Source organism: Engystomops pustulosus, chromosome 1 (genome assembly GCF_040894005.1).
Source record: "Engystomops pustulosus chromosome 1, aEngPut4.maternal, whole genome shotgun sequence".
Taxonomy (NCBI): Eukaryota; Metazoa; Chordata; class Amphibia; order Anura; family Leptodactylidae; genus Engystomops; species Engystomops pustulosus.
The window spans coordinates 202,441,029-202,465,822 of record NC_092411.1 but is presented as its reverse complement, the minus strand read 5'-3'; the positions used below and the strand labels follow the sequence as shown (position 1 = coordinate 202,465,822).

The 24,794-nt window shown below is 39.1% G+C and overlaps 1 protein-coding gene across 2 annotated transcripts in view; it reads left to right on the top strand.

Moving 5' to 3' along the window:
• The first annotated feature begins 3,269 nt into the window (after positions 1-3,269).
• Positions 3,270-24,794, top strand: part of DAPP1 (dual adaptor of phosphotyrosine and 3-phosphoinositides 1) — a 36,807-nt gene continuing 15,282 nt past the window's right edge. The window contains exons 1-2 of one of the 2 annotated variants that reach the window (XM_072118231.1): positions 3,270-3,469; positions 20,834-20,956. In XM_072118231.1, coding sequence (XP_071974332.1) covers positions 3,366-3,469; positions 20,834-20,956 — 227 coding nt within the window. In that variant the 5' untranslated portion in view covers positions 3,270-3,365. The remainder of the gene's footprint in view (positions 3,470-20,833; positions 20,957-24,794) is intronic. The other variant, XM_072118220.1, reaches the window with a different exon arrangement.

Genomic DNA, 24,794 nt, shown 5'->3' with positions numbered 1-24,794 from the left:
CTCCCCTTAGTTTGCCTCTCAGCAGCTCCCTTTAGTGCCCCCCCCCCCACCCAGCACATAACGTTGAGTGATGGACGGCTGAGCCAGTCAGTGCTGGAGGCAGTGTCCATTACTACCTTATATTCTGCCATATCCCTTCATTGGGTGCTGCTAATTCCAGTCTATCTGTGTATCTAGTGCTCTGCCATTGCGTTTCTTGCTATTCTGTGTATTGACTTCTGCTTTGCCTACTGACCATTCTACTCGCTATACGAAACTGTACATTTGCCGCCATCTTGGTTTTGACCCGGTTTGTTTGACTCCGCTTGTCTTTCTGTATCTGTTGTCGCTCTGTATTGTTTATCTCCTAGTGTGACCCCACTTCCCTGTCTCAGTCTTGTGTCGGTTTCTGTGTTCCTGTGGGAACACTGGTCTATACCTATATTCCAGTTCCCTGTCCACTCCACCATCCAGCAGCTGTCACACGAAGTAGGTTTTCCTGTCATCTTGTAGGGTCACTCAGGGAGGGTCTGTCAGGGCGGTTTATCTGCTTTAGGCAGGGCCTTAGCCCGTAGGGACACTGCAGGGTGAGTTCGCCACCACTTACCTAGTCTGACAGCTAGCGCCAAGCCTGGTTGTGGTTGCACAGTTGCTGGACAGGTACTGACAGATTATAACCTGTTCAGTTTGTATACAAATTGGTGATCAGTGTAGAACCTGTTTAGATTATATACAAATTGAACAGGTTTATATACAAACTGAACAGGTTAGAAAATGGGTTAGGTACAGAAATGGGGGCCCACCGGGTTCCATTAAATTTTGTGGTTCATGTGGTGACTACCCAAGGTATTCAAATGGTGTGGCCCACTCTTATAACGCATTGTTTAGTCCAAAGCTACATAAACAATAAAGGGTACCCCTCTCTTGGTGGGGAAGTGGACAAAAACACGGAAAAATATGTTATTAAAAATGAATGACTCTTTATTAATACAAAAAACACATACAAAAAGTACCAGTATGGTTGCTGCTGGTGAAATATGTAAACAATGTATAATAAAAACACAGTGGTTTGGCACATAAGAAAGCGGATGAACCTGGGCAGGGGGAAGAGGTTAAAGTATGCTGAGGCTGGTGAGTTGGGAGCTGAACAATAAAGTGTATTGAATATATGATAGCTCTATGTAGTATGTATATAAGGTAAATGCAACGAAACTCCTAGAAAAAGGAAGGTAATAGTGTCTTTGAGAGCTATCTAGAAAGATGTATCAGCTCTTACCAGTGAAAGGTGTTACAGGCCGCCTCTGCCAGGTTAAGACTGCGATCCCGACGCGCGTTTCGGCTCTAGGGGAGCCTTCGTCTGGGGGGTCTTAACCTGGCAGAGGCGGCCTGTAACACCTTTCACTGGTAAGAGCTGATACATCTTTCTAGATAGCTCTCAAAGACACTATTACCTTCCTTTTTCTAGGAGTTTTGTTGCATTTACCTTATATACATACTACATAGAGCTATCATATATTCAATACACTTTATTGTTCAGCTCCCAACTCACCAGCCTCAGCATACTTTAACCTCTTCCCCCTGCCCAGGTTCATCCGCTTTCTTATGTGCCAAACCACTGTGTTTTTATTATACATTGTTTACATATTTCACCAGCAGCAACCATACTGGTACTTTTTGTATGTGTTTTTTGTATTAATAAAGAGTCATTCATTTTTAATAACATATTTTTCCGTGTTTTTGTCCACTTCCCCACCAAGAGAGGGGTACCCTTTATTGAAACTGAACAGGTTCTAAACTGGTCACCAATCAGTGAAAAAAACTGAAAACATTGAATAAGTGGAAAAAAATTGAAGTGTGAAAAAACCCATTGAAAAGAATGGTTCATTAATGCGTCAGTGAAAAATCACTGAAGCCACCAAGAGAAAAGCAATCTTTGTGTCCTAAAGCTGAAATGAGTTCAGTGAAAAATCACTCGTGTAAAAAAAAAATTTCAATGTGAAACCACCATAATTTTTCCACTTTATATGATGGGATTTTCGTCTGCATTCTACTTCAAGGTAGTTTCATGGATAGCTCCGGTGGAATTTAATTTAGATTATTTTGTGTTGAATAAGAAATCCCAAAATATAGTCAATACAGAAGGAGGTTTAGCTTATTTTATGCATTATACAGTATACTATTTGCTGATTTCTGTATCTTAATATCAAGCGATATCTAAAAATATACAGCACTCCCAAAACATATATACTATGTGGATGAATGTGTTTGGGTGCTCGTTGATACATCGTGAGAGAATCACAGAATTTTTGCACTGACTTCTCAGAAGTGCTGCTGCTCTTTATCTGTTTGCTATAAAGCAAGTTCTGTTCATGCAATTTCCTATTACTTGGTTGCTTCAGTGGTAGAGAGTGATTCATAAAAAAAAAAAATCTCTGTAAGAAACTGCAGGCTTAAGGGTGCCTTCACATGTTTAGTTTCACAAATGCAGTTTTTGAAGCCAAAAGCAGGTTTGGTCATAATTTGTGAGGACTTATAATTGAGAGTAGTTCCTCCTCTGTTTTCACTCCACTTCTGGTTTGGACAACAAAAGCTGCATCTTAAAAACTGAATGTATGAACGCACCCCCAAGGGCCCCGGTCATACATTCAGCTAGCGTTGCGTTCATAAAGCAACACTAGCACACAAGGGGTGGGCCTCGGCCTGATCGCATATGCGTTTCCCTGGAAAGCATATGCGATCGGCCCAAGGCCTACCCCCTGTCTGCTAGCGGCGCATTATGAATGCAATGCTAGCGGAACGTGTGACCGGGGCCCAGGAGACAACAAAACCTTGAGATAACAAGACATTTGCATAAAACCCCTTTTATGCAAATGTTGAAGCATACTGAGGCATCATCTGTGGTGATTTACACAGTTGTGACTCTAGGTTCCTTCCTCCTGATTTTGTCTTGGTCAGTCAGAGAGGTTCTCAATTGTGGGTAATAGAGGGGGATATGGGAAGGGGTTCTAGGCTGTCTCCCTAATCTTTGTAGTATAATTTAGGTGGTGTATGAAATAGCAACAATGAATTTTCTGCATGTTGTCAAAGTTGGAGTAATTACCATAGTATTAACTAATAGACAACCACCTTAAATTAAAATAAAGCATGTAAAGCAACACGGAGTTGGCTGGTGCCAGTGATTGTTTTCAATGTCTTGCCCTTACATTCCACACCCTCGCTAAATCCTGTGTAGCAAACAATTCCTCATGTTGTGTTTCACTGCTTTTTTTATGGGATGGGCTTGGGCAACTTCCTGGTTTGTGTTTCAGGTCTGACTTGCTTGAGTTTCACAAGCTTGACTAAGTTGCAGGTGCTATCACTGACAGACGGATACATGACAGCCAGGCATGACCTACCGGGCACACAGGGCAAGCTGGAGGAACATTGTGGAGGAGCAAGATGATAGGGAAGATGACCAGACTGAAGAAGGGGATGACCTGGAGTCTTTGGGGTAATGTAAAACACCCCTCTCAGATGTATTTTGTACAGTACTGCGCATGTATAAGAGGTGTTTATTCTACTGAATGTGTCAAATGAATGGCCTTTGTCTTATTAACCTCTTAAGGAACCAGCCAATTAAGGGTTTACAGAGCACATATGTTTTTACTGTATTCTCTTAGCCATAACTTTACTTTATTTGACATTTATTGTGCTATTTGCAGCCAATTTTTGTGGGATGAGTTGCTGATTTTTAAGGCATAACTTTGGAGGCATATTTAATATTTATATTTTCTGAAAATTGTATGAAAAAAAACCTGCAACATTGTATATTTTTTCAATGATATCTAGAATTCTTTATATAAGGGAATGTTAGGAACATGAAGATCTAAAATGTGTCTATGAATTATGCAAACTAAAATGTTAAAAGTTATTTTTTTTACTTCATTTTTTTTATGATAATACATCTATGCTTGTTCATATATCATAAGCTTATGTTAACGCTGAATAAAGTGAGATTTTTTTGGCGTCCCGGTTGTTCAAATAAAACTTTAAGACCTGCCAATGTGTCATTCAAGCATCAAGGGGATTGCCATCCATTTGTCAGAAGGGCAATCATCATTGAAGTAGTTAGTTATGGAGATCACTGACCACCAATATTGGTCTGTGAGCTCCAGAATATTATTGTTCAAGCGATGAGGCTTATGTAGAATATGGAAAGGAGGAACAGGAAGATGCTCCTCCTTTTTTATAGTTGGAGAATCTGTAATAACTTGACTAATCACAGCTGTGAAGTGGTTAAACATCCATTTTCAGATAGCAACTTTTGTCCTGTCCTGACGTTATAAACTGTCCTAAGGCCATAGTTAATGTAGTTTAAATAGTCGGTCTGTGAGGCAAAAACCATGCGGTGTCCTGCTTTACAGACCGACCACCCTGCCAGGTATGGGACTCCAAGCACCATAGCTATATGTGTTGGAATTTGAGTCTTGATCGGTCGCACTGCCACACTGTAATTACAGTTATAGCCCAAAAATACAATTTTGTGAACATACCTTAAACAACATCTACCACCAAGATCAAAGAATGTAAACCAAGCACATTGACATAGTGCAGGTGCCCCATCTGGCAGGATCAGCTCTTCTGTAAGCTGCATATGCCATTGTTTTTAGGACAAATTGGCCAGAGGGGCTCCATGTTTCATTAACATCTATGGAGCCTGGAGCCACTCGGGCTCATTTACATAATTTTAAAAGACTTTTGTTTGTAAAAAACAGGGTATAGGAAACTAAAAGTAGAGCAGATCCTGCCAGAGAGGGCACATATTTGTATGTACTGTAAGTATTCTTTGTTTACAATCCTTCAGCCTGGTGGTAGATGTCCTTTAAGGCCTTATTCACACATAAGAGTTATGTTATTTACCATATAAAAAAAACAAGATTTGGCTCAAAACACACAAACGGCGCAAATCTTTCATACCTTTCTTTTTATCCTTGTGTAATTTTCCACTCCTGTTTTTTGCACATAATTACTGATGAAAATCACTGATGTGTGAATAGGAAACAAACACCAGGGCCTGGACCGTAAGCATAACCCATGGTTAACCCTATTCTGGGATTTCATCTATACATGTACATTAACCCCTTACCCACCTGTGTACATATACAAGTACACCACATATGGGATACGGGAGTATAAAGAGGGCTCACAGGCTGAGCCTGTCCGTACAAACTGAGTGTTACCCACCGCAATCGGTGATCAGTGATAACACTTTGATTGCTGCCGGCAAAGCCTCCAGCATCAGTCAAAAGTCAGCGGCCCATGGGTGCTGCCATATTGGCTTTAATTGTTGCTCCTTGCTCCGTCATCAGGGAGTGACCATATGTTACCATGGTTGCCTCAGGTCTCTATAAGCTCTGAGGCTGTGTAATTTCTGAAGATCTGTTACAATGTTGTTGTGAAGAATCCACATATGCTGCCATACCGTAGTATGAAAGTATATATGTAGGATTTGGAATTTTTTTTTTCCCACTTCCCTGTACATGGCATGGAAAATTAAACACTGTAACTATGAAGTACAAATTGGTTATGCAAAAATCAAGCCCACACACTGCTCTGCAAAAATAAAAAAATGATATAGCTTTTTGAAGGCGGGGAGTGAAAAATGGAAACAAAAAAACAACAGTTGTTAAGGGGTTGGATTGTACTGTATGTACTGGGAAATACTGTATGTTTTGGGTTTAAGGCCATTGGACTACTGGTAAAGGGAAGCACCTGGCCTAAGAATACTACAGATGCAAGGCTTGCAATGCATAGATGTATGGTACTATATGATTAACAGAAACCAGAGACCATTAACTTTTATTTGGACACTGAAATGTATTATAAATGTAAATGTTAACAGTTTTCTGCCTTGTTATCTGTACGGCGGGTACAATCAAGAAATCTTCTGTTTGTATTAGTTGTAAGGAAAAGTGTGTTCACTATTGTTCTTATCCTCTGACATTTCACAACAGCAGTGTGAGCGCAAGATAACACGTGCTGCCCTATTAATGCTCCTTACAGCCTTTGAGTCCAGAAGAATACTTTGTATGCCATTACAATAACTCCCCATGCCAAATGATATACATAGGTATACAAATGATTTTCTGATGGATTTCATAGCAATATGACTGTAAAGAATATAATAAATGTTCACCTGCCAAACAATAAAAATATACGCCCATTATGACCTCAAACTATAGGGCTCGAGGAAACTGCACTTGCTCTGCTTACTGCAGTTGTGCCTATTTATCTGTTCATTACCAAAAAAATCTAATAATATTTCCCATAATAATAATGCTGCTCTGATTAACTCTGTCCTGAAAAAAAGTGATGTCTCAGATGTGCTTAATGTGATTTAGGTCTGGGGAATGAGTGAGCCAGTCCATAGTTTCAGTGCCTACTTTTTGAAGGAACTGCTGACACACATTAGCCACATGAGGTCTAACATTGTCCTGCATTCGGAGAAACCCAGGGCCAACCGCACCAGCATATGGTCACACAAGGGGTCTGAGGATTTCATCTCTGTACCCAATGGCAGTCAGGTTACCTCTGGCAAGCATATGGAGGGCTGTGCTGTCCTTTAAATAAAATGCCACCCCACACCATTACTGACCTACTGCCAAACCGGTCATGCTGAAGGATGTTGCAGGCAGCAGACTGCTCTCTGCAGAGTTGCCTGACTCTTTCATGTCTGCAACGTGCTCAGTGTGAACCTGCTTTCATCTGTGAAGAGCACAGGGAACCAGTGGCGACTATGCCAATCCTGGTGGTCTCTGGCAAATGCCAAGCTACCTGCACAGTGTTGGGCTTGAGCACAACCCCTATCTGTGGATGTCAGACCCTCATACCATCTTCATGGAGTCGGTGTTTATTAGTTTGTGGAAATATATGCACATTTGTGGCCTGCTGAAGGTCATTTTGCAGGACTCTGGCAGTGTTCCTCCTGTTCCTCCTGATCCTGGGGTTTTGCCCTTCTGTGGCCCCGTCTCCTGGTATACTGGCCTGTCTCCTGGTAGTGCCTCCAGCCTAACAGACACAGCAAACCTTCTGGCCACAGCTTGCATTGCTGTGTCATCCTGGATGAGCTGCACACTCTTGGTATTCTCTTGATGATCATTAAGAGGTAGTCACCTGTAACGGTCTTCCAACAGTCTTGAAGGAGTTCCTAGAGATGTTTAACACTTGTTGGCCCATTGAAAAATAAATGATTGTCCAGCTTAATTCAAACCGGATGGAATAGCATGCCACTGTAAGATACTGTGGTAACCATGCTGGTTCAGTATACCTTCAATTTTAGATAAATCCCTAACAGTGTCACCAACAAAACACCTCCTCCTTTATGCTTCACGTGGGAACCAGGCATGTACAGTGCATTTGTTACATTAAACTGCAAGCCATTCCACAGTTTCCAAACTCCCACATATCCAGGTTTTTCCATTAGGTATAGCCCTAATTTCCATTTAGGGCTATATAAATGAAAGGACACATAGTTGAACTATGCTGCTGAGGAAGGAACGGGTGTTCCTGAACGCGTCCTTATTTTATTTTACTTTATTGTTGCTTTATGTTACTTCTCATTGGCGATCCGACAGAAGAGCACCCAATATTTATGGTCTTGCGATCCAAAATACTAACTTTATAAAACCTATACCTATAACAACCTATACAACAGAGATCATCTCTGCAACATATATAGGAACTATACAAACCACTCTGGAGGAATCATACAACAATAACCAGTGGACCGCCAAGATCTCGACAACGCATGTGCGAAGAAATTAAGCCTCGAATCCACCCACCGGATACCAAGCCTTGACTGCAAGTGCCAACGAGGAATAGGAGAACGGAGAGGCAAACGCCAATGGCTACATGCTGAGATCCAAAAGCGGCTTTAAAAGATCTACATATAACTACAGAGAGTGGTATCGTATTAACATAATTTTCTTTGGAATCTATTGTATAAGCACTTTTACCAGCTTATTAGGATTGACTGATAAAACATATTGTGACTGATTTTTGCTGCTAATACTGCCATATTATCAATAAAGCTTCATTATAGACAAATTACAGCTGATCATTGCAGTCTGGGACTATAATAAAGCATTCAGAGAGCTTCACCAGAGGTCACAGTGGGCAGAGGGGTCCGTCTGTAACTAGGCGTCGTCTGTAAGTCAGTTGTCTTTAAGTAGGGGACCGCCTGTAGAAGTATTGCCATAAAGAAGATTTTTGGTATTGGCATGATATTACTCTTTTCTCACTAATAGTGATACATGATATGTGATGGGCATACACTTCACAAGCCTCTCTGGGGTCCCAGAGGAGAGGGGACTCAGCCCTTAAGTTTAGTGCTATACCATGATCTGTGTATCAATTAACAGCTATGGAGGCATTTTCTGTAAATACAGGGGTATAAAAATCGAAATGAAGTTTTGATCCTACCAGATCCTACAATCTTTGATACCGGTGGTAGATTTCCTTTCAATGCATTCTTTCAGTCTGATTAACCATTCGTAATACGCATATTTTTGGCTTTAAAGGAGATGTATCATCAGCAGCATGTTGTAGAGAAGTACACTACGATTTCAAAGATACCTTTTTGAGAAATTGAATCCATATTGTAATAAGGCACCAACAACGTGTGCGCAGCACCCAGAGACCTGCTATTCCTTCCCGGACACCTTCCCCAAGAAAGTGACTAAGGTCATTAGTGTCACAGAGAGTTATCAGAGTTGTGTTGTTTAACGAGCCGTGCACCTGTGTGACCATGGTCAGATTTCTGTCCACTAGAAGTAAAGCTAGAAGCTTCCTATAGAATGACAGCAAGCAGAGATCTAGAAAACAGTGAGAAATTGATACAGAAAATATATTGGAAAATTGTAAAACTTTTCATCATACAAACAATAATATTTATTTGCTGAAAAGGAAATATCCCTTTAAGTTTTTATTTATACTATTTCATGGACAGTTTAGACTTACTATTTTTTACAATTTATTTAAGAAAAGGTAGGATTACTCTGCCATTGCCAGGTTCCTGTTGTGATACCTATATATCTATATGTAGCAACTACCTGTCAGTTTTGATGTCCTTTTGTTGCAAGGTGTTGAAGAGATATTAAAAGGAAACTAGCCATTCAAATGCCACCACACTAGACCATGAAAGAAACATGATCTGGAAGGTGTTCAGCTGTATAACAACATACTAGTAGTTGTAATATCTGCTGACAGGTTCCCTTTAAGAATGTTCTGCACCAATTCACAGTTTGGTATCATCATATTATAGATTGAATAAATAGAAAACTGTTTGCTCTATGTAATGTCCTTGCATGTTTAGTTATCTTCTGTCGAGAACATATCTTTTCTCTTTCGTGGTACACATCCATCAATCCTTTAGCACCTTCAAAGGCCTTACAGGGTGATCTCTATTAGCATCAGTGTTCCTGGGGGTTTTCCCACAGTCCTACATGAGTTTGCTAATCTTCTCATCCCCAGTAGGATGTAGATTATTTTTAGTCTCTACCAAGAACTTGCACTGGAACTAATAAGTCCTCTGCTTTGATATGGATATGTGACCTTTAACTGTTAATTAACCTGGATTTTAGAAACCCAGTTATTGCCAGTAGATGTTTTAACTGACGCTCTGTGACCTTTAATCTGGTAATATATTATAAGTGTAATTGTAATATGTCATTTAAGGATGAAAATCTTTAAATCACTGTAACTTTAGGAAGACAAACCTTTATGATAATCATGTAATGGTAAAGCCAAACATGATGCTAAAGAGACAAGTGCTGGAATGGATTATCATATCATTTCATTCTGATCCATCACTGGGGATCATTGGAAGGAATAATAAATAATTGAAGATTTGGAGTAAATTGGATTCACTGCTATTTGTAAAACATAACCCAAATTCTAAAATTAAACCGTTTATATTTGTTAAGATATCAATTTACACAGGAATTATTGATCAGGTCAGATAGCATTTCTTGCTCCTTCTTATGTGTTGTTTGTCATTAGCCAAGGAAATGTTCTTATTATTGTGGATGTAACATCCACTGTTATTACCCAGTGCATGGAAACTATTCACTGCCCTACTATTCATTGTCCTCTATAAGGACTCCATATTATATCTCTAAACAGTTTCGAACTTGTACAGGCCAATAATACGGGTGGTCTACATAAGGTCCTAGGCATTCAAATTTAATTTAAATGAGGCTCTGGATGCATGCAGTGCAGGCTACCACATAGAGTACCATATGCCCTTTTTACAACCAATTACTATTGATGTTTAAATAGATACAGCCAAAAGAATCAGATCTCCTTTGTTTGTATCAACCACTTCAATGTTCCTGTGTTAATTGTATGCAATAAAGATTAAAATTTTACTGCATTGTCTATGGACTGCTAGATTTAAAGATTTTTTTCTTTTGGACAGTTGATGTCCGGTACGATAATCCACCCCAACCCAAATTTAACAGAAACTGAGAATCACAGCTAATTGATGATTGACTTAATGTAAACTTTTATATGGCATTGCTGAATGATTTTGCAACACACAAATCAAAAGTGAACGATGAAGAAAGTCTGTAATTTTACAGCCTGGAATCAAATGTTGATGAGAAATCGGGTGAGTCACCTGACCTTTTTCGCATTTTGTAATTCTTGAGTTATGGGTAACATATTTCCATTATTTCATTAGCCAGTTCATCCATTCATTCTTTATTTATCTTTGATATAGATGTTGACCTATTGTATGTGTATTGCATTTTACTTTTGTCATACACCACTTGCAACCCAGGTATTTCACCTTGGTACTTAGGTCTGACTGACTGGTCAGCACACTTGCAGTTAGGAGAGGTGGATAGTTTAGAGCAGTGATGACGAAACTTTTAGCAGCCGAGTGCCCAAAAAGCAACCCAAAATCCCCCTTATTTATCGCGAGGTGCCCACCAAAAATTAAAGCAGTAACTTATTGCTCCCTGTTCTTCAACAACTTTCAATCATATTGGCCTCCTGAGTACAGCACACTAGAAAGATGGAAAATTTGCATCATTTTAGCTGCTTTCCAGTGTCCCTCTGTGCACAGAGAATTGTGGGTCCAGCAGGAGGTCCTCTAAAGATAATTCGGCCCTGTCTTTTCATTCTCCCTCTTCGTACAGTCCCAAGTAGCGAAGTAAGTATGAAAATATGACCGAAAGCAGCATCTTTTAAGTTGCTTGGAAATCCAGGAAGATTCTTTGAGTCTTGTCTGGTGTGCTGTGGCGATGGCCCGGGTGCCCACTGAAAGAGTAGGGTCACTGTACCCCCTCTACCCTGTGTTCTTTTTGGTATTTTTAATTGATTTTAATCCATGTGGAGTTGTGTATTTCATAAATTGTCAAAATAAAGATTATTTTGCTTTATGTTTTGGTCCTCAGTAGCACACTTCTTTGTCTTTGAGTGTCTATATTGCTAATTGTTGGTGTGCGGACCAGTTTGCACTTTAGCTGAGCACACCCCATCTGTGTTTTGTTCATTAGCCAATTCCTAATTGCTTTCTGCTATACACTTATGTAATTTTACTATTACATAAAATATAAAGGACATGGACATCGTGTGTAGCCTGTTTTATATAGATTGATAATAAATATTCAATTACTTGCACACAGACTGGACAGGACACCATGGACAGGACCCATATTGTTCTATAATACAAAATTGAAGCAGATTGAAACAGCTGATTCTGTAGTTCAAGTTTTTTGTTATGTTGTATGTGTATTTTAAAGATCCATTTGCATGTCCTCTAACCAGTTAACTGATGTAGCTCTCTGGCAAATACATGTGGCTTACATGTTGTTGGCTGCATCATTTATAGGTGGAACTAAATATGTGGCACTGCCTTCTTCTACCTCTCATCTAGATCACTTTGTCCACTGCAAATGAAATGTGCTGTAAATAAAAATACAAATATTTTTTAGCTTTATTACAAGTAATACAACATTACCATAATTGAGTTTACACTTTTTGGAAAATAGACCAGAAAATCTTGACATGCATTGCAGCTTGTTAATTATATAATATATAATATAGAGAGCACCATTAATTCCATGGTGCTGTGCAATCAGTAAGGGGTTCACATACAAAACAAATGAAACTACAAATACAAGACTACAGTGATCAGGAAGCAAGTTGAAGAAGGACCCTGCCCGTGAGGGCTCGCGATCTATATGAGAGGGAAGATGGAAACATGAGGTGAGGAAGCAGAGCAGTGCAGTTAATTAATTGTTAACAGTTGTTAATAATTGTTTACATATATTTTAACCCCTTTGCACACCAGTATGTACTATTACATCATAGTGCTGCAGGGGATGTACGGCGAGAGCTCACAGGCTGAGCTCTCTACATACACAGCACGTGTCTGCTGTATAACACAGCTGACGACCCACCTGTGACTGCCGTGGTCGGTGCTGGCACCCTTCATAGCAGTTAACCTGTTGAGTGCAGCAGTTGAACCCAACCACGGCATCTAACAAAGCTGCCAGTGAGCACCAACATCTTGCATGGCCAGTTGTTGCCCCCCCCCCCCCCGTGATGTCATTGGAGGGCGCTGATCGGTTGCCATGTAAACCTACAGTCTCCTAGAGCCTGCCGATACCTTTTTTTGTCAGATCATGAGAACAAGGGGTCAGATGAGGTCACAGGTACCTCAGTCTGACCTCTTGTCTCTCCCAGAGATTAATGGAGCAAACGGCTGCGCATAACCGTTCTGCTCCATACATCCTGTGGATAGGGCCTAACTTGGTTAGTAGGACGACCTATTTAAATGGCTCCACTAAAAAGTATAATTTGTCCCTCAGATAACAAGTCCATATACATCTCTGTCAACAGGAATGAGGGGAGAAAAAAATGAAACGAAAAAGGGCTGAGTTCTGTAGGGGATAAATAAGAAGTAGCTTTGGCAGCTAAGACAGATTGTAGACTACGTGAGCCACAAAGTCTCCTCTAACTTCAAACATTTGCAGTTTAAAAAGGAAGGGGGGCCTTTAAGAACTATTACACTAAATAGTACTTTCAACTGCATAATTCCCACTGATCACAAGAACAAGGTCCCAAAGTTCCCTCTTACATGAATTATCTCTATAAACTACATGTCTCCCAACTTTTGTGGGAAGAGGAACACAAGGGTTGTATTTACATTTTTATGCCCCAAGGCATGCCCCTTGATCTATCCGTAACCCCCAAATAGGAGATGTTCAGGTGAAGTATGTAGATTAGAATAGGGGCCAAGAAGTGTCATGGTCCTTGGTTTTTCAAGGTAGAAATAATTGCATTTAGTGTAGTCTTGTGCTTCCCTATTTGGCTCCCTGTACATGAACGTTGTTTTTATACATGTGTTTCTATGGACCAATACTACTCACGGCTCCATGGCCCATGTGTGTGCCTGTGATTGCAGCCTGGTAGAGCACACAATCATGCAAGTAGGGTAACAGAGACAGCCAAACATGGCTACTTGCACTTTTTTTGTAACTTTTTACTATTCAGAGATAAAGAGAAACACGATCCAGCTTCTGTATGCAGTATCATAAAATCTTCAAGGTTTATTTTGTACAGCTTAAAAACAGGGATGTATCCCACAAGGAAACATGTATGGAAGAGAAAAAGAAAAAACGGTCTGCAGGCAAAACCTACGCGTTTCAATAAAACATCTTAATCATGGCTTAGCGTTTACGTCCGCTACCCTGACTTATATTCCCCTAATGAGCTGATCTAAGACGGGGGAATGAACTGGTAGTCACATGACATCAGCTCATTAGGGGAATATAAAGCCAGGGTAGCGGACGTAAACGCTAAGCCATGATTAAGATGTTTTATTGAAACGCGTAGGTTTTGCCTGCAGACCGTTTTTTCTTTTTCTCTTCCATACATGTTTCCTTGTGGGATACTTCCCTGTTTTTAAGCTGTACAAAATAAACCTTGAAGATTTTATGATACTGCATACAGAAGCTGGATCGTGTTTCTCTTTATCTCCGTTTGGTGCCTTTGAGCGAAGGCTGAATCCGTGCTGCTGCAGTCGTCTAAACTCCAATCACGGTGTCCAGGTGAGCTGACTTTCCCTTGTCTATTTTGAATTTTTACTATTCACCTCTGTGGGAAATGGAAACAATGTCGAACAGATGCGTTTAGTTGTTTCTCTAACTCTGACCTGGAAATCCCCTAGAAAATCTCAAGCATTTTACTAAAGCAAACTACTGTATATAATAATGCCTAATGAAAAGGGCTTAAAAGACAAAATGTGCATGGAAGAGAGTTTGATCCATCATAATCTTACACGCAGACACATTCTGGCCAACAGCTGTGGTGTGTATTATGATGAGGTTCTGCCGCAGCTGATGTGTTTTTAATGAGGCTCTGCAGTGGCTGAGGTTTGTAAAGGGGGAGCACAAATTTTAAGCTTTGCCCTGCTGGCTAAATGACCTATAAATTGCCCAGCTTTGGAAACAACCCCAGTAGACCTTACGGCTAATTATCAAATTATCATTTTAAAAGTTGATTTTAGAAAATTACCAGAGTCACGATGCCTGGATCTATGAGTAAGTACCCCTGGTTTATCCATGCTTGATTTTGATGGTAGATTTCCTTTCATTTCTATTAGCTCTGCATGCTAGGAAATGCCCAAACATCAATATATAACTGGTGGTTTCCAAGGGAGAAATGATACTTGATGAAGTTACTCTAAATCTAAATGTCATCCAATGCATCCACAGTATTTAAAAATAAGATGGGGAGAGGGGTTGTTATATATTGTAATATTGATACATAGGATACTTGTATGCTAAATATCTGTATGAAGTTCAGTGTGGGTCACACATGAAAATACTGGGGGTTCACCTATTGGCGGTAACAATGGCATTTTTTATATTAAAGAGGACCTGTCACCTGTAAAAACTAAGTAAGCAGCCCCTAGTGCTACAACAGAAGCAGCAGTGTTACACTGTTAGCGTTATTGGAAACCTCCAGTAACCCTAGCAAACACTGCCGCGCTGTAGAAAACGCCAGACGTTGTAAGCAGTCGGGCGTATTCATGAGGGGGCAGTCCGAGGCACTGCTTCACCCCCAGACAGACCCTCCTACTCCATAGGCCAGGCGTCATGCTGCAGTCACTGCCCCTAATCCTGCCCCCTCATCAATACCACAGACTGCTTACAGTGCGTTTCTATTGTACAGCATAGCAGTGTTTGTTAGCGTTATTGCAGGGTTCCGATAACGCTAGCAGTGTAACACTGCTGGGACTGTTAGTAAGCAGCTCCTAGTGAAGTTTTTACAGGTGACAGGTCCTCTTTAAATCCTGTCTGTGATATAAATGAGGTGACTTCTTCAGTAAAATCCCCTACTGAATTAGGAAGTGTAAGTCTATTACTAAGCCTAAGGCCCCTTCTACACTGGCGTTTTTCACGCGCGAGTTCTGCGCGTGCATTTGACGCGCAGAACTTGCATTGCACTCTGTCCCATTGTATTCAATGGGTCTTTCTTCATTTGCGTTGTTTTGCACGCGCGTGCTTGCGTTCGTTTGCACGCGCGTCAAAATCGCAGCATGCTCTATTTTTGCGAGTCACGCGCAATTTTCACGCCCCATTCAAGTCTATGGAGATGCATCAAGAACGCATTGCACTCGCAATCATTGCAAGTGCAATGCGAGTGCAATGCGTTTTAAACGTAAGGGTTGCTAGGTGACCAGAATAACAGTATTTCCCCTGCTCGCGAACGATCATTTAATTAAAAAAACACAATGAAGAACAGTGAAGAATAGAATAAAACCAGTGAACACAGTGAAAACAGTGAACACAGGATCATTTAAGTGAAAAATACAGTGCAGAACACAGTGCAGAATAGATTACAGATGTTCGGCACATCTGCTTACTTGTCGGGAGATACGCGCGGAGCGGTGCGAACAAAATAGCATGTGAAGAACAATATATATGTGTGTAAAGAACACATTGCAGATGTTTCCATACATCTGCAATGTCTTCTTCACACATATATATTGTTCTTCACATGCTATTTTGTTCGCACCGCTCCGCGCGTATCTCCCGACAAGTAAGCAGATGTGCCGAACATCTGTAATCTATTCTGCACTGTGTTCTGCACTGTGTTTTTCACTTAAATGATCCTGTGTTCACTGTGTTCACTGTGTTCACTGTTTTTATTCTATTCTTCAATGTTCTTCACATCTGCTAACTTGTCGGGAGATAATATATGCGCGCGGAACAGTGAAGAATAGATCGCAGATGTTTGCAACTTATCAGAAGACATTATTTTTCAATTAAATAAAACATTTTATTCCCGAACCTTGGTCCCTTTGAAAAAGTCCCATTGACTTAAAAAAACGCGCGTGAAAAACGCACCGAAAACGCAAAAAAACGCGAACAAAAATGAAACAAAAACGCAGCAAAAACGTCAGTTTTTCACGCATTGCACCCTGACGTGAAACGCAACGCTAGTGTGCAAGAGGCCTTAGCCTCTCTATTAACCCCTTAACGCCGAAGCCCCTTTTCACCTTCCTGACACGGCCCATTTTTTCAAATCTGCCCTGTGTGACTATAAGTCGTTATACCTTTGGAACACTTTAACATAGCCAAGTGATTTTAAAATTGTTTTCTCATGACACATTGTACTTCATGTTAGTTGAAAAATTGTTTATTTATGAAAAAATCAGATATTTGGTGAAAATTTGGAAAACTTCTCGATTTTCGAACTTCAAAATATTCTACTTTTTCCACACATAGTCATAACAGCAAAAAAACTTAATAACTAACATTCACCGAATGTCTACTTTATGTGGACATGGTTTTTTATGCATACTCTTATTTTTGTAGGATCTAATGGGCCTTTGAATGTTAGGTGCGTTTTTTCACATTTTCATAAAAAATGCAAAATCCTGCTATTGAGGGACCTGCTCAGGTTTCAAGGCACTTTGAGAGGCCTAAATAAAAGTAAAACCCCAAATATTACCCCATTATAGAAACTCTACCCCTCAACGTACATAAAACAACTTTTATGAAGTTTGTTAACCCTTTAATTGTTTTACAGGGGTTAAAACAAAATCGGATACAATTTTGAAAGTAAATTTTTTTTTGGCTAAATGAATGTGTTTTTCAAAAAATGTACAAATTCTCAGTGGTTAAACTACCAAAACGCTCCACAAAATTTTAAACACAATCCCTCCCACATATAATAATACCCCATATGTGGTGGTAACCTGCTGTATGGGCACACGCCAGGGCATCGAAGGGAGCTGCGCCATTCAGAGCAGATTATGCATTGTCACTTTTTATTGGCTATACAATCTTTATTTTTTTGGCAATTTGGACATATAAAGGGTTATTTTTTGTGACATTAGATACACTTTACAAATATTTCATTTTAGTGGGTCATTAGCTTATTGATGAGATTTTATTAACTCTTGAATGTATGGGTGAAAATAAAATTGTGAATTTTGGTTTCCTTTCTTTCTGTATTTTTTGTGGGTCGTACACCGTACACTAAAAATACTATATTATCTTTATTCTTCAGATCAGTACGATTACGGTGATACCTCAATTATATAGTTTTTAATTTATTTTTACAATTTTACTGGGAAAAAACTAATATAGAGGAAATCTTGTTTGTTTTTGCATCGCCATCTTTTCGGAGAGGTAACTTTAATATTTTTTGGTTGACAGAGCTAGTTTAGGGCTTATTTTTTACATTTTGAGTTGTCCTTTCAAGTGGTACCATTTTGGCGCACATAACTTTTTTTAATGAGATTTTATGAAAAATAAATAATATATATAAATAATATATAGCCGACACCCACAGCTTCTGGTGCTGGCTCCATTCAGGAGCTGGTGCCAGAAGTTTGACTAAATAGTACTGCAAATTGCGGGAATGCACCTCCTGCGATGCAGTACCATTACGTCAAATGTCAGGAAGGGGTTAAAATCATAATAAATTCCTAAAAATTATATATAACAAAAAAAACTTAGTTAAAATTAGGTCATGACACATTCCTGTCAAAAACCCATGTAAAAAAATTGTATATCATAGTGTCAATAAGGATGTTTGAATAGGACTAATGTGCTGAGCCCTCTTCATACATCGTGGGTGTGTACTGCATCATGCAGCAAACAACCAACAGTAACATGCACGTGGGAAAACCTATAAATGTGTGGGAAAACCCATAAATTGGCTTAGCTTGACACTCTACCTTTTTATGATACAAGGGCTGCGATCCATTGCTATGACATCCTGGAGTCCTTCATAGAACAATCTGAATTAGGGTCTTATTTAGATGTAGTAGAATTACAGTATACTATACAATATACTAGACAATATTGTATGAACTAAAACTGAAACAGATAAAAAGGGCTCTGGGGGCAAGGGGTTAATGTAATCCAAAGAATTGCATAGTATTTTTAAAGTTTTTTTTTTTATTGTCAAGTTGTACTTGAAAATGGCAAAATATAGACTCTATTAAGAATTGCATGGATATTAATTATGGATAGTGAATAATTTATTACTGTTAAATGTAATAATTGGATCAGGAAACAGATATGTGACAAGCAAAAGAAAATATGGAAGAGCAGCAGTCACAAGAGCAAAATAAATTGTGACGTATCATATGTCTGTGTCTTTCATCTGTCAGCACAGGATAAAGCTCGTACTAGAGGTAGTACAAAGTGAGCAGCATATTGCTTTCAGCCTTCTGCACAATGTACAAATAAGCTGCATCCAAATGAACCCGCTCAGCTGTGGAGGCCAAGCTACCAGAAGACCTTCAGCATGTGTCTATCATCAACGTTCTCGTGCTAGAGGTCATTCCCATGTGTTCATGCTCCTCTTAGGAATATGGACTAATGCAGTGAATCATGGACCACACAGTTCTTGTTTTTTGTCAGTTGCATTTTATAAACTGGATGCTATTACATTTCGGCAATAAATACCTAGTTGAGTATGTGCCAGCCTGCTGAGCTTAAATCATATTAAATAGATGTTCTTATTGTGGATGGACATTCTCTAATGACAAGATGTCCACAACTATATTAGCCAATTGGCTTAGTGCTTGGGGGCCACAGCTGTAAGCTTCACAACTTGTGCTCAATTGTGGATTATCAAATGCGTAAACAGATACCCTTCACCTGAACATTTAGATCACATCTTTTGTTCTTTGAATTTAGCACATTATGGTATCAGGCTATGATTGTATATAGTAAATGTTATATAAGATTATATTTTTGCATTTACATGTCTCTAGTAGGATTGAATTGTAAGGAACAGAAATAGATTCTCATGCAGAGAACACTCTGAGAAAGACAAAGGGGGCATTTGTTTTGGGCACTAGGTGTTTCTGGCACCCTACTTAAGCTGTGATTTGCACAGTGATTTTATATTTTGGCGCTCGGCCTTAAAGTATTTGGCGCACTGTTATATGAACTAATGAGCTTCAGACAAACCACATTCATGAAGGGGTAGACTTTCTTTTTGTTGGTCTAATTATTTGCCAAAATTGTGTTGGGAGACAAGAAGTGCAGGAGAAGTGTTGGGATTCAAGAGCTGACACCAAATTGAGTGAAAAATAAAAAAGTTCTTGCAAAAGAAGCTAAATTGTCACACCAAAATATAATGAATATGGCGTAGAAAATAAACAAAAAAATGTTCACTACTTGGGCTCTGTGATACATGTGTCCTAAATAAGAGTTTATTAACATTAGCAACATGATGTGCTATACACATGGGGGGCATTTATTATTTACCTTCCATCTGTTTTTTGGCGGAGGTTTTTTTTTGTTGTTGCTGCACCTTGTGCACCATATTTATTATATGTTTGTGCCACAATTTAGCTTCTTTTTCAACGTGCATTTTTTTTTTCTTGACGTTCCATTTAGGCGCAGCTTATGAATCCCTGCTTTTCCGACACTTTTTTAGGGCATATTTAGACATAAAACAAGCTAATCAACTTCTAAACCCTTTCATGTATGCGTTTTCACGTTTCTTATGTTCATTTGTTCTTCTCACAGTGTGCCAAATACATTAAGGCTGTGGGCCACAAAAAAACATCACAGTGCAACTCGCTGCTAAAATCAGGCACCAAAAATAATAAATGTTCCCATTGTGTCCATCGTTGCTGCAATAAAGCACCAGCAGGGACTAGGACATATTAACCCCCAGTACCCATTCTGTAAGGCTAAGCCCTCATGGCTCTGAGACCCAGTGCTTGGAACTTCTACAAGGCTCTTGATAAAATGGGAGACCTACTTAAACCTCATGAGTATTAGAAAATCTCTGAGCATCACTTAAGGATCTTGATGGAAAGACGCAGTGGTAGTGAATGCTGCTGCATATTGTTGTTTGTCTAGTTAAAGTGGGATTTAGTCTTTGGTTTCTGCACATGGCCCCGATTTATTGTGTAACTTATATGTTTGAAAATTGTGAGATAAGTTGAACATACACTCTGAACCTGAACTATCTGGGAATCATCAACAGATTGTACACGGTTACACAACATCTTTATGTGTACCCAAAACATGTATTTTATTGTAATTGGAAAAAAAAAAAAAAAAAATGGTTTAACATTGCATTTTATAACATTTTCAATGATCTGTTTACACAAATCTTCATGATCTTGCAACAAAATGTTGCACAATATGTCATCTTGACTTCCTATAATGCTTCAGACTTGTTTCCTCTTAACTGCAAAGCAAAAGTATTTGGAGACTTTGTCATACCATCAAGTAATACTGGATATATGTAGACAATAACAAATTGTGTGTACTTGGTACATCTTTGGTTTTGTAAAAACGGTTTCCTTTCTTACCAGGTGGTTCCATGACAACCTTTCCCGACATGCAGCTGAAGCTCTTCTGCTTACAAATGGTCAGGATGGGAGTTATCTCCTGAGGACAAGCGACTCAAACGCAAATGTATACTCCTTGTCAGTAAGGTAGGTACAACAAACTTGGATTCAGGTTGATGGCAGCTTATAGACATACCTGATAGATTAACATCTGAGATCTTTTCTGGAAATATTTTGCTATCTATTTCCAAACTGTTATTACTGTACTTAAAGAGGTTGTTGCGGAGTTGCAGCTTATCAATCATCCATTATATGGGTAATCTGTTTTAGAATACTGGGTATCCCAGAATAAAGAAGATGGGAGCCCTATGTCCTTGTATTCATGTCATCATACATTTATTCAACCACCCCATTTAAATTCTAGGGGGATTGATAAAGATAACTGTGTGTTGTTCTCAGTTTGTTTCACCAGTTTTATAAACCTTTACATACATTGTAACATTTTAGGGCAACTGATGTTATAGACAATTCATTCATATTTAGTATTACTGAATAATATCATCATAATAGTTTTATTGATGACCATGGCAAGCACCATTCACCTTTACTGATTGTTGCCCTCAGCATCTGCAAAGCAAAGCATGTGAGTTCTGCTACAACTTGGGATTCCAGTATGTAAGCAGGTCTGTGCTCAGCCTATGGCAGATCAACTGTGATTATGAGAACTGCTAAAGTCCATTTGTAAAGGGGCTTGGTTTCCTCTTTTGCCTGGGATGTTTGTTAATTTAGATCTGTATCCAGATGCTGAAAGAATACTGCCAGCCATGACCTTGAATTTGTATGACCAGCCTTCAGTTTATTTGTTCTGGTGCCGCTGTTTGGAATCTACGAATCATTGGCAATATTCTCAGGGCATGAACTGCAGATTTCTTGCGCTATATCCTAAGATAGGACATTTTAATGTGAAGATTGCAAAATCTTCAAGACTTTCCAAGTAGTAAGCAGAAAAATAGTTCCAGTGTCCTCATCTGAAGCCAAAACTGTGTGCTACTGCTGTGTATGAAACGACAGATGATGTGGGAAAATATAACGATCTACAGTTGTATATGATATATTGTTGTGGAATGATACTTATGGTGTATGGAATTATGACATGTTGGTACTACACGGTTGCTTATATCATCAAAATTGAAAGAAACACTGAAATACTGACTATGAAACATAGACATATTTTACTGGATATGGCTGCTAATGTCACTATTGAGATCAAGAGAAGTAATTGTGGGACTTGCTTTTGTAACGGTAGACTATGGAAATTGGGTAATCACACAAGTTGTCTGAAGGAAGTGGTCCTAGGTTGACTAATGTTGCTTAAAGCACTGTGGTTTCTGTAAGAAACTGTACATACGTTCTATCATGTCCTGAGAAAATCTAAGTAAGGCAGTTCCTGTAATTTACAACGTAGGGTATGGTAGACAAATCTGTTTGCTGGACATAAGTATTGCCATTGCATGTTCCCACTACAGTTTTTTCTCAATGTAATGGATTTCTGCAAGTTAGCAAATTTGGCTTGTGATTATTTGGTAGCTTATCTTGGAACAGGTGGGTTTGATAAGGTTTTACCATTCTCTGGTATTTATTTTTGGATATGCATTTCCTTTATAATAATAATTCCTTTATTTATACAGCGCACACAGATAACACAGAGCTGCACAGATGTTGCCAAATCAGTCCCTGTCCCCATGGGGCTCACAATCTAATCAACCTGCCAGTATGTTTTGGAGTGTGGGAGGAAAACAAAGGAAACCCACGCAAACACAGAGAGAACATACAAACTGTTTGCAGATGTTAACCCTGGGACTTGAACCCAGGTCTTCACCGCTGCGAGGTTGTAATGCTAACCACTAAGTCACCATTCTGCCCATTTGTATTGTACATACATTCTTACTTTAAATCCTTGTATGTTTATCATTCAAAGAAACACCTTTTATCTAGAAAAGAAGATATATGGGTAACATAAGGATTTTAAGAAAGTCCATAATCGACTGTACAGGACATATAAGCACAGGGAGTAGGTAACATTGGGTCTTATCCACTTGCACACACGCTTCCAAAAGGAGAATGGAAAAGGTCCCTCATGATGTTTGCTATAAACATATAATAGTACAGAGAAGAAGGAGCTGAAAAGGGTGGTTAAGTGAATTTCTTAATCATTTTGGGTTTCCACTCCAATGTATTATCAATGATTGACAGAATTGCCTGTATAAGTAAATATACAAAGACAGCTGTCAACCAGCACTGGACATCCATCAGATAACAAATTCAACATGATAAAAAAACAACTTGTATGCATAATCCATGAACGCAATTTCTTTTGCAAGTTGTCGTCACATTTTTCATTGGGTGCATACTAGATTGGCAATACAGGGTTTGGGTATGGGTAAATAAAAACATCAAAAATTATTTTAGATCACAGACTGAGAAATACATACACTTATTATGACCCCTTCTTATAGTGTCATAGGTGTTTGAAATGTGAACATACCTTTACAGTTTCCCGGAATCCTCTTAAGTCTAGCAATCTTTCAAGATGGGCCTTGGATTACAAAAGATTGTGTGCCCATAATTTGTATGGCCACACAAAATTAATTTGGGTTACAAGAGGTCAAATAAATTTGGGTTACAAGAGGTCAAAAAATTATAATAAAATCCTTCTAAACAGTGTTTTAATTTTAAGAGAAAAAAGGGACATGCTTGCCTTTTATAGTACCTTTGTTGTAAGGAACTACAATATATGACAGTGATGGCAAACCTTTTAGAGACTGAGTGCCCAAATTAAAACCAAACCCACTTATTTAAATGCAAAGTGCCAACATGGCAGCTTTTAATTGTATCTATGTCCTAAGGACACCAATACAGTTGAATAAAATTCGGATTATAATTGTAGCTTCCTTCCAGGGGCCCCTGAACAGGAAGAATTGCGGGGCCCAGTGCAGGAGCTCCAATAATAACGCAGCCTTGTCTGCACCTCCTTGCTCCTCCTATATTCCCAGGCAGCTAAGGATGTGTAGCTTTAAAATAGCACTGACCACAGCACATCCTGGGTGGCCAGGGACTGCAGGAGGAGGTTTTGAGACCTGGCAAACTCTGTGCAGGGGTGATGGTTTGGGTGCCCACAGTGGGTGCTCCGAGTGCCACCTCTGGCACCCATGCCATAGGTTCGCCACCACTGGTATATGATATAAACAGTAGTGTTACATTGCTAAAAGTGTTGACAATCACAACATACAGTTGAAATCAGAAGATTATATATACTATATAAAAAGATACATATGCATGTTTTTCTCATTTGGCAATAAATCCGAATAAACCATTCTCATTCTAGGTCAATTAGGATTAACACAATTATTTTTATTTGCCAAATGCCAGAATAATGAGAGAATTATATATATATATATATATATATATATATATATATATATATATTTGTTTTTACCAGCTGCTGACTGAACATGGTAAGAGTGTGTCATTATTCATGGTGAAACAAGTACTATATCAACATGGGCTGAAAGGCCACTCTGCTAGGAAGAAGCCATTACCCCAAAATAAAACAGATTAATGTTTGTAAATACACACAGGAAAAAAAATACCTTAATTTTTGGAGATATGTCCTTTGGTCTGACGAAACTTAAATTGAACTGTTTGGCCATAATGACCATTGTTACGTTTGGAGAAAAAGGGGAAAAACTGAACCACATCATAACTGTGAAACACTATGTGGCAGCATCATGTTGTCGGGTTGTTTTGCTGCAGGAGAGACTGGTGCACTTCACAAAATTAATGGCATCATGAGGAAAAAAACATTATGTGGCTTAAAGGACATCTTCCTCCAGGATGAAGGATTGTAAACCAAGTACACTGACATATTGGTGTGTGCCCCCTCTGGCAGGATCCACTCTTCTTTTATCTTCTTATTCCCTGTTTT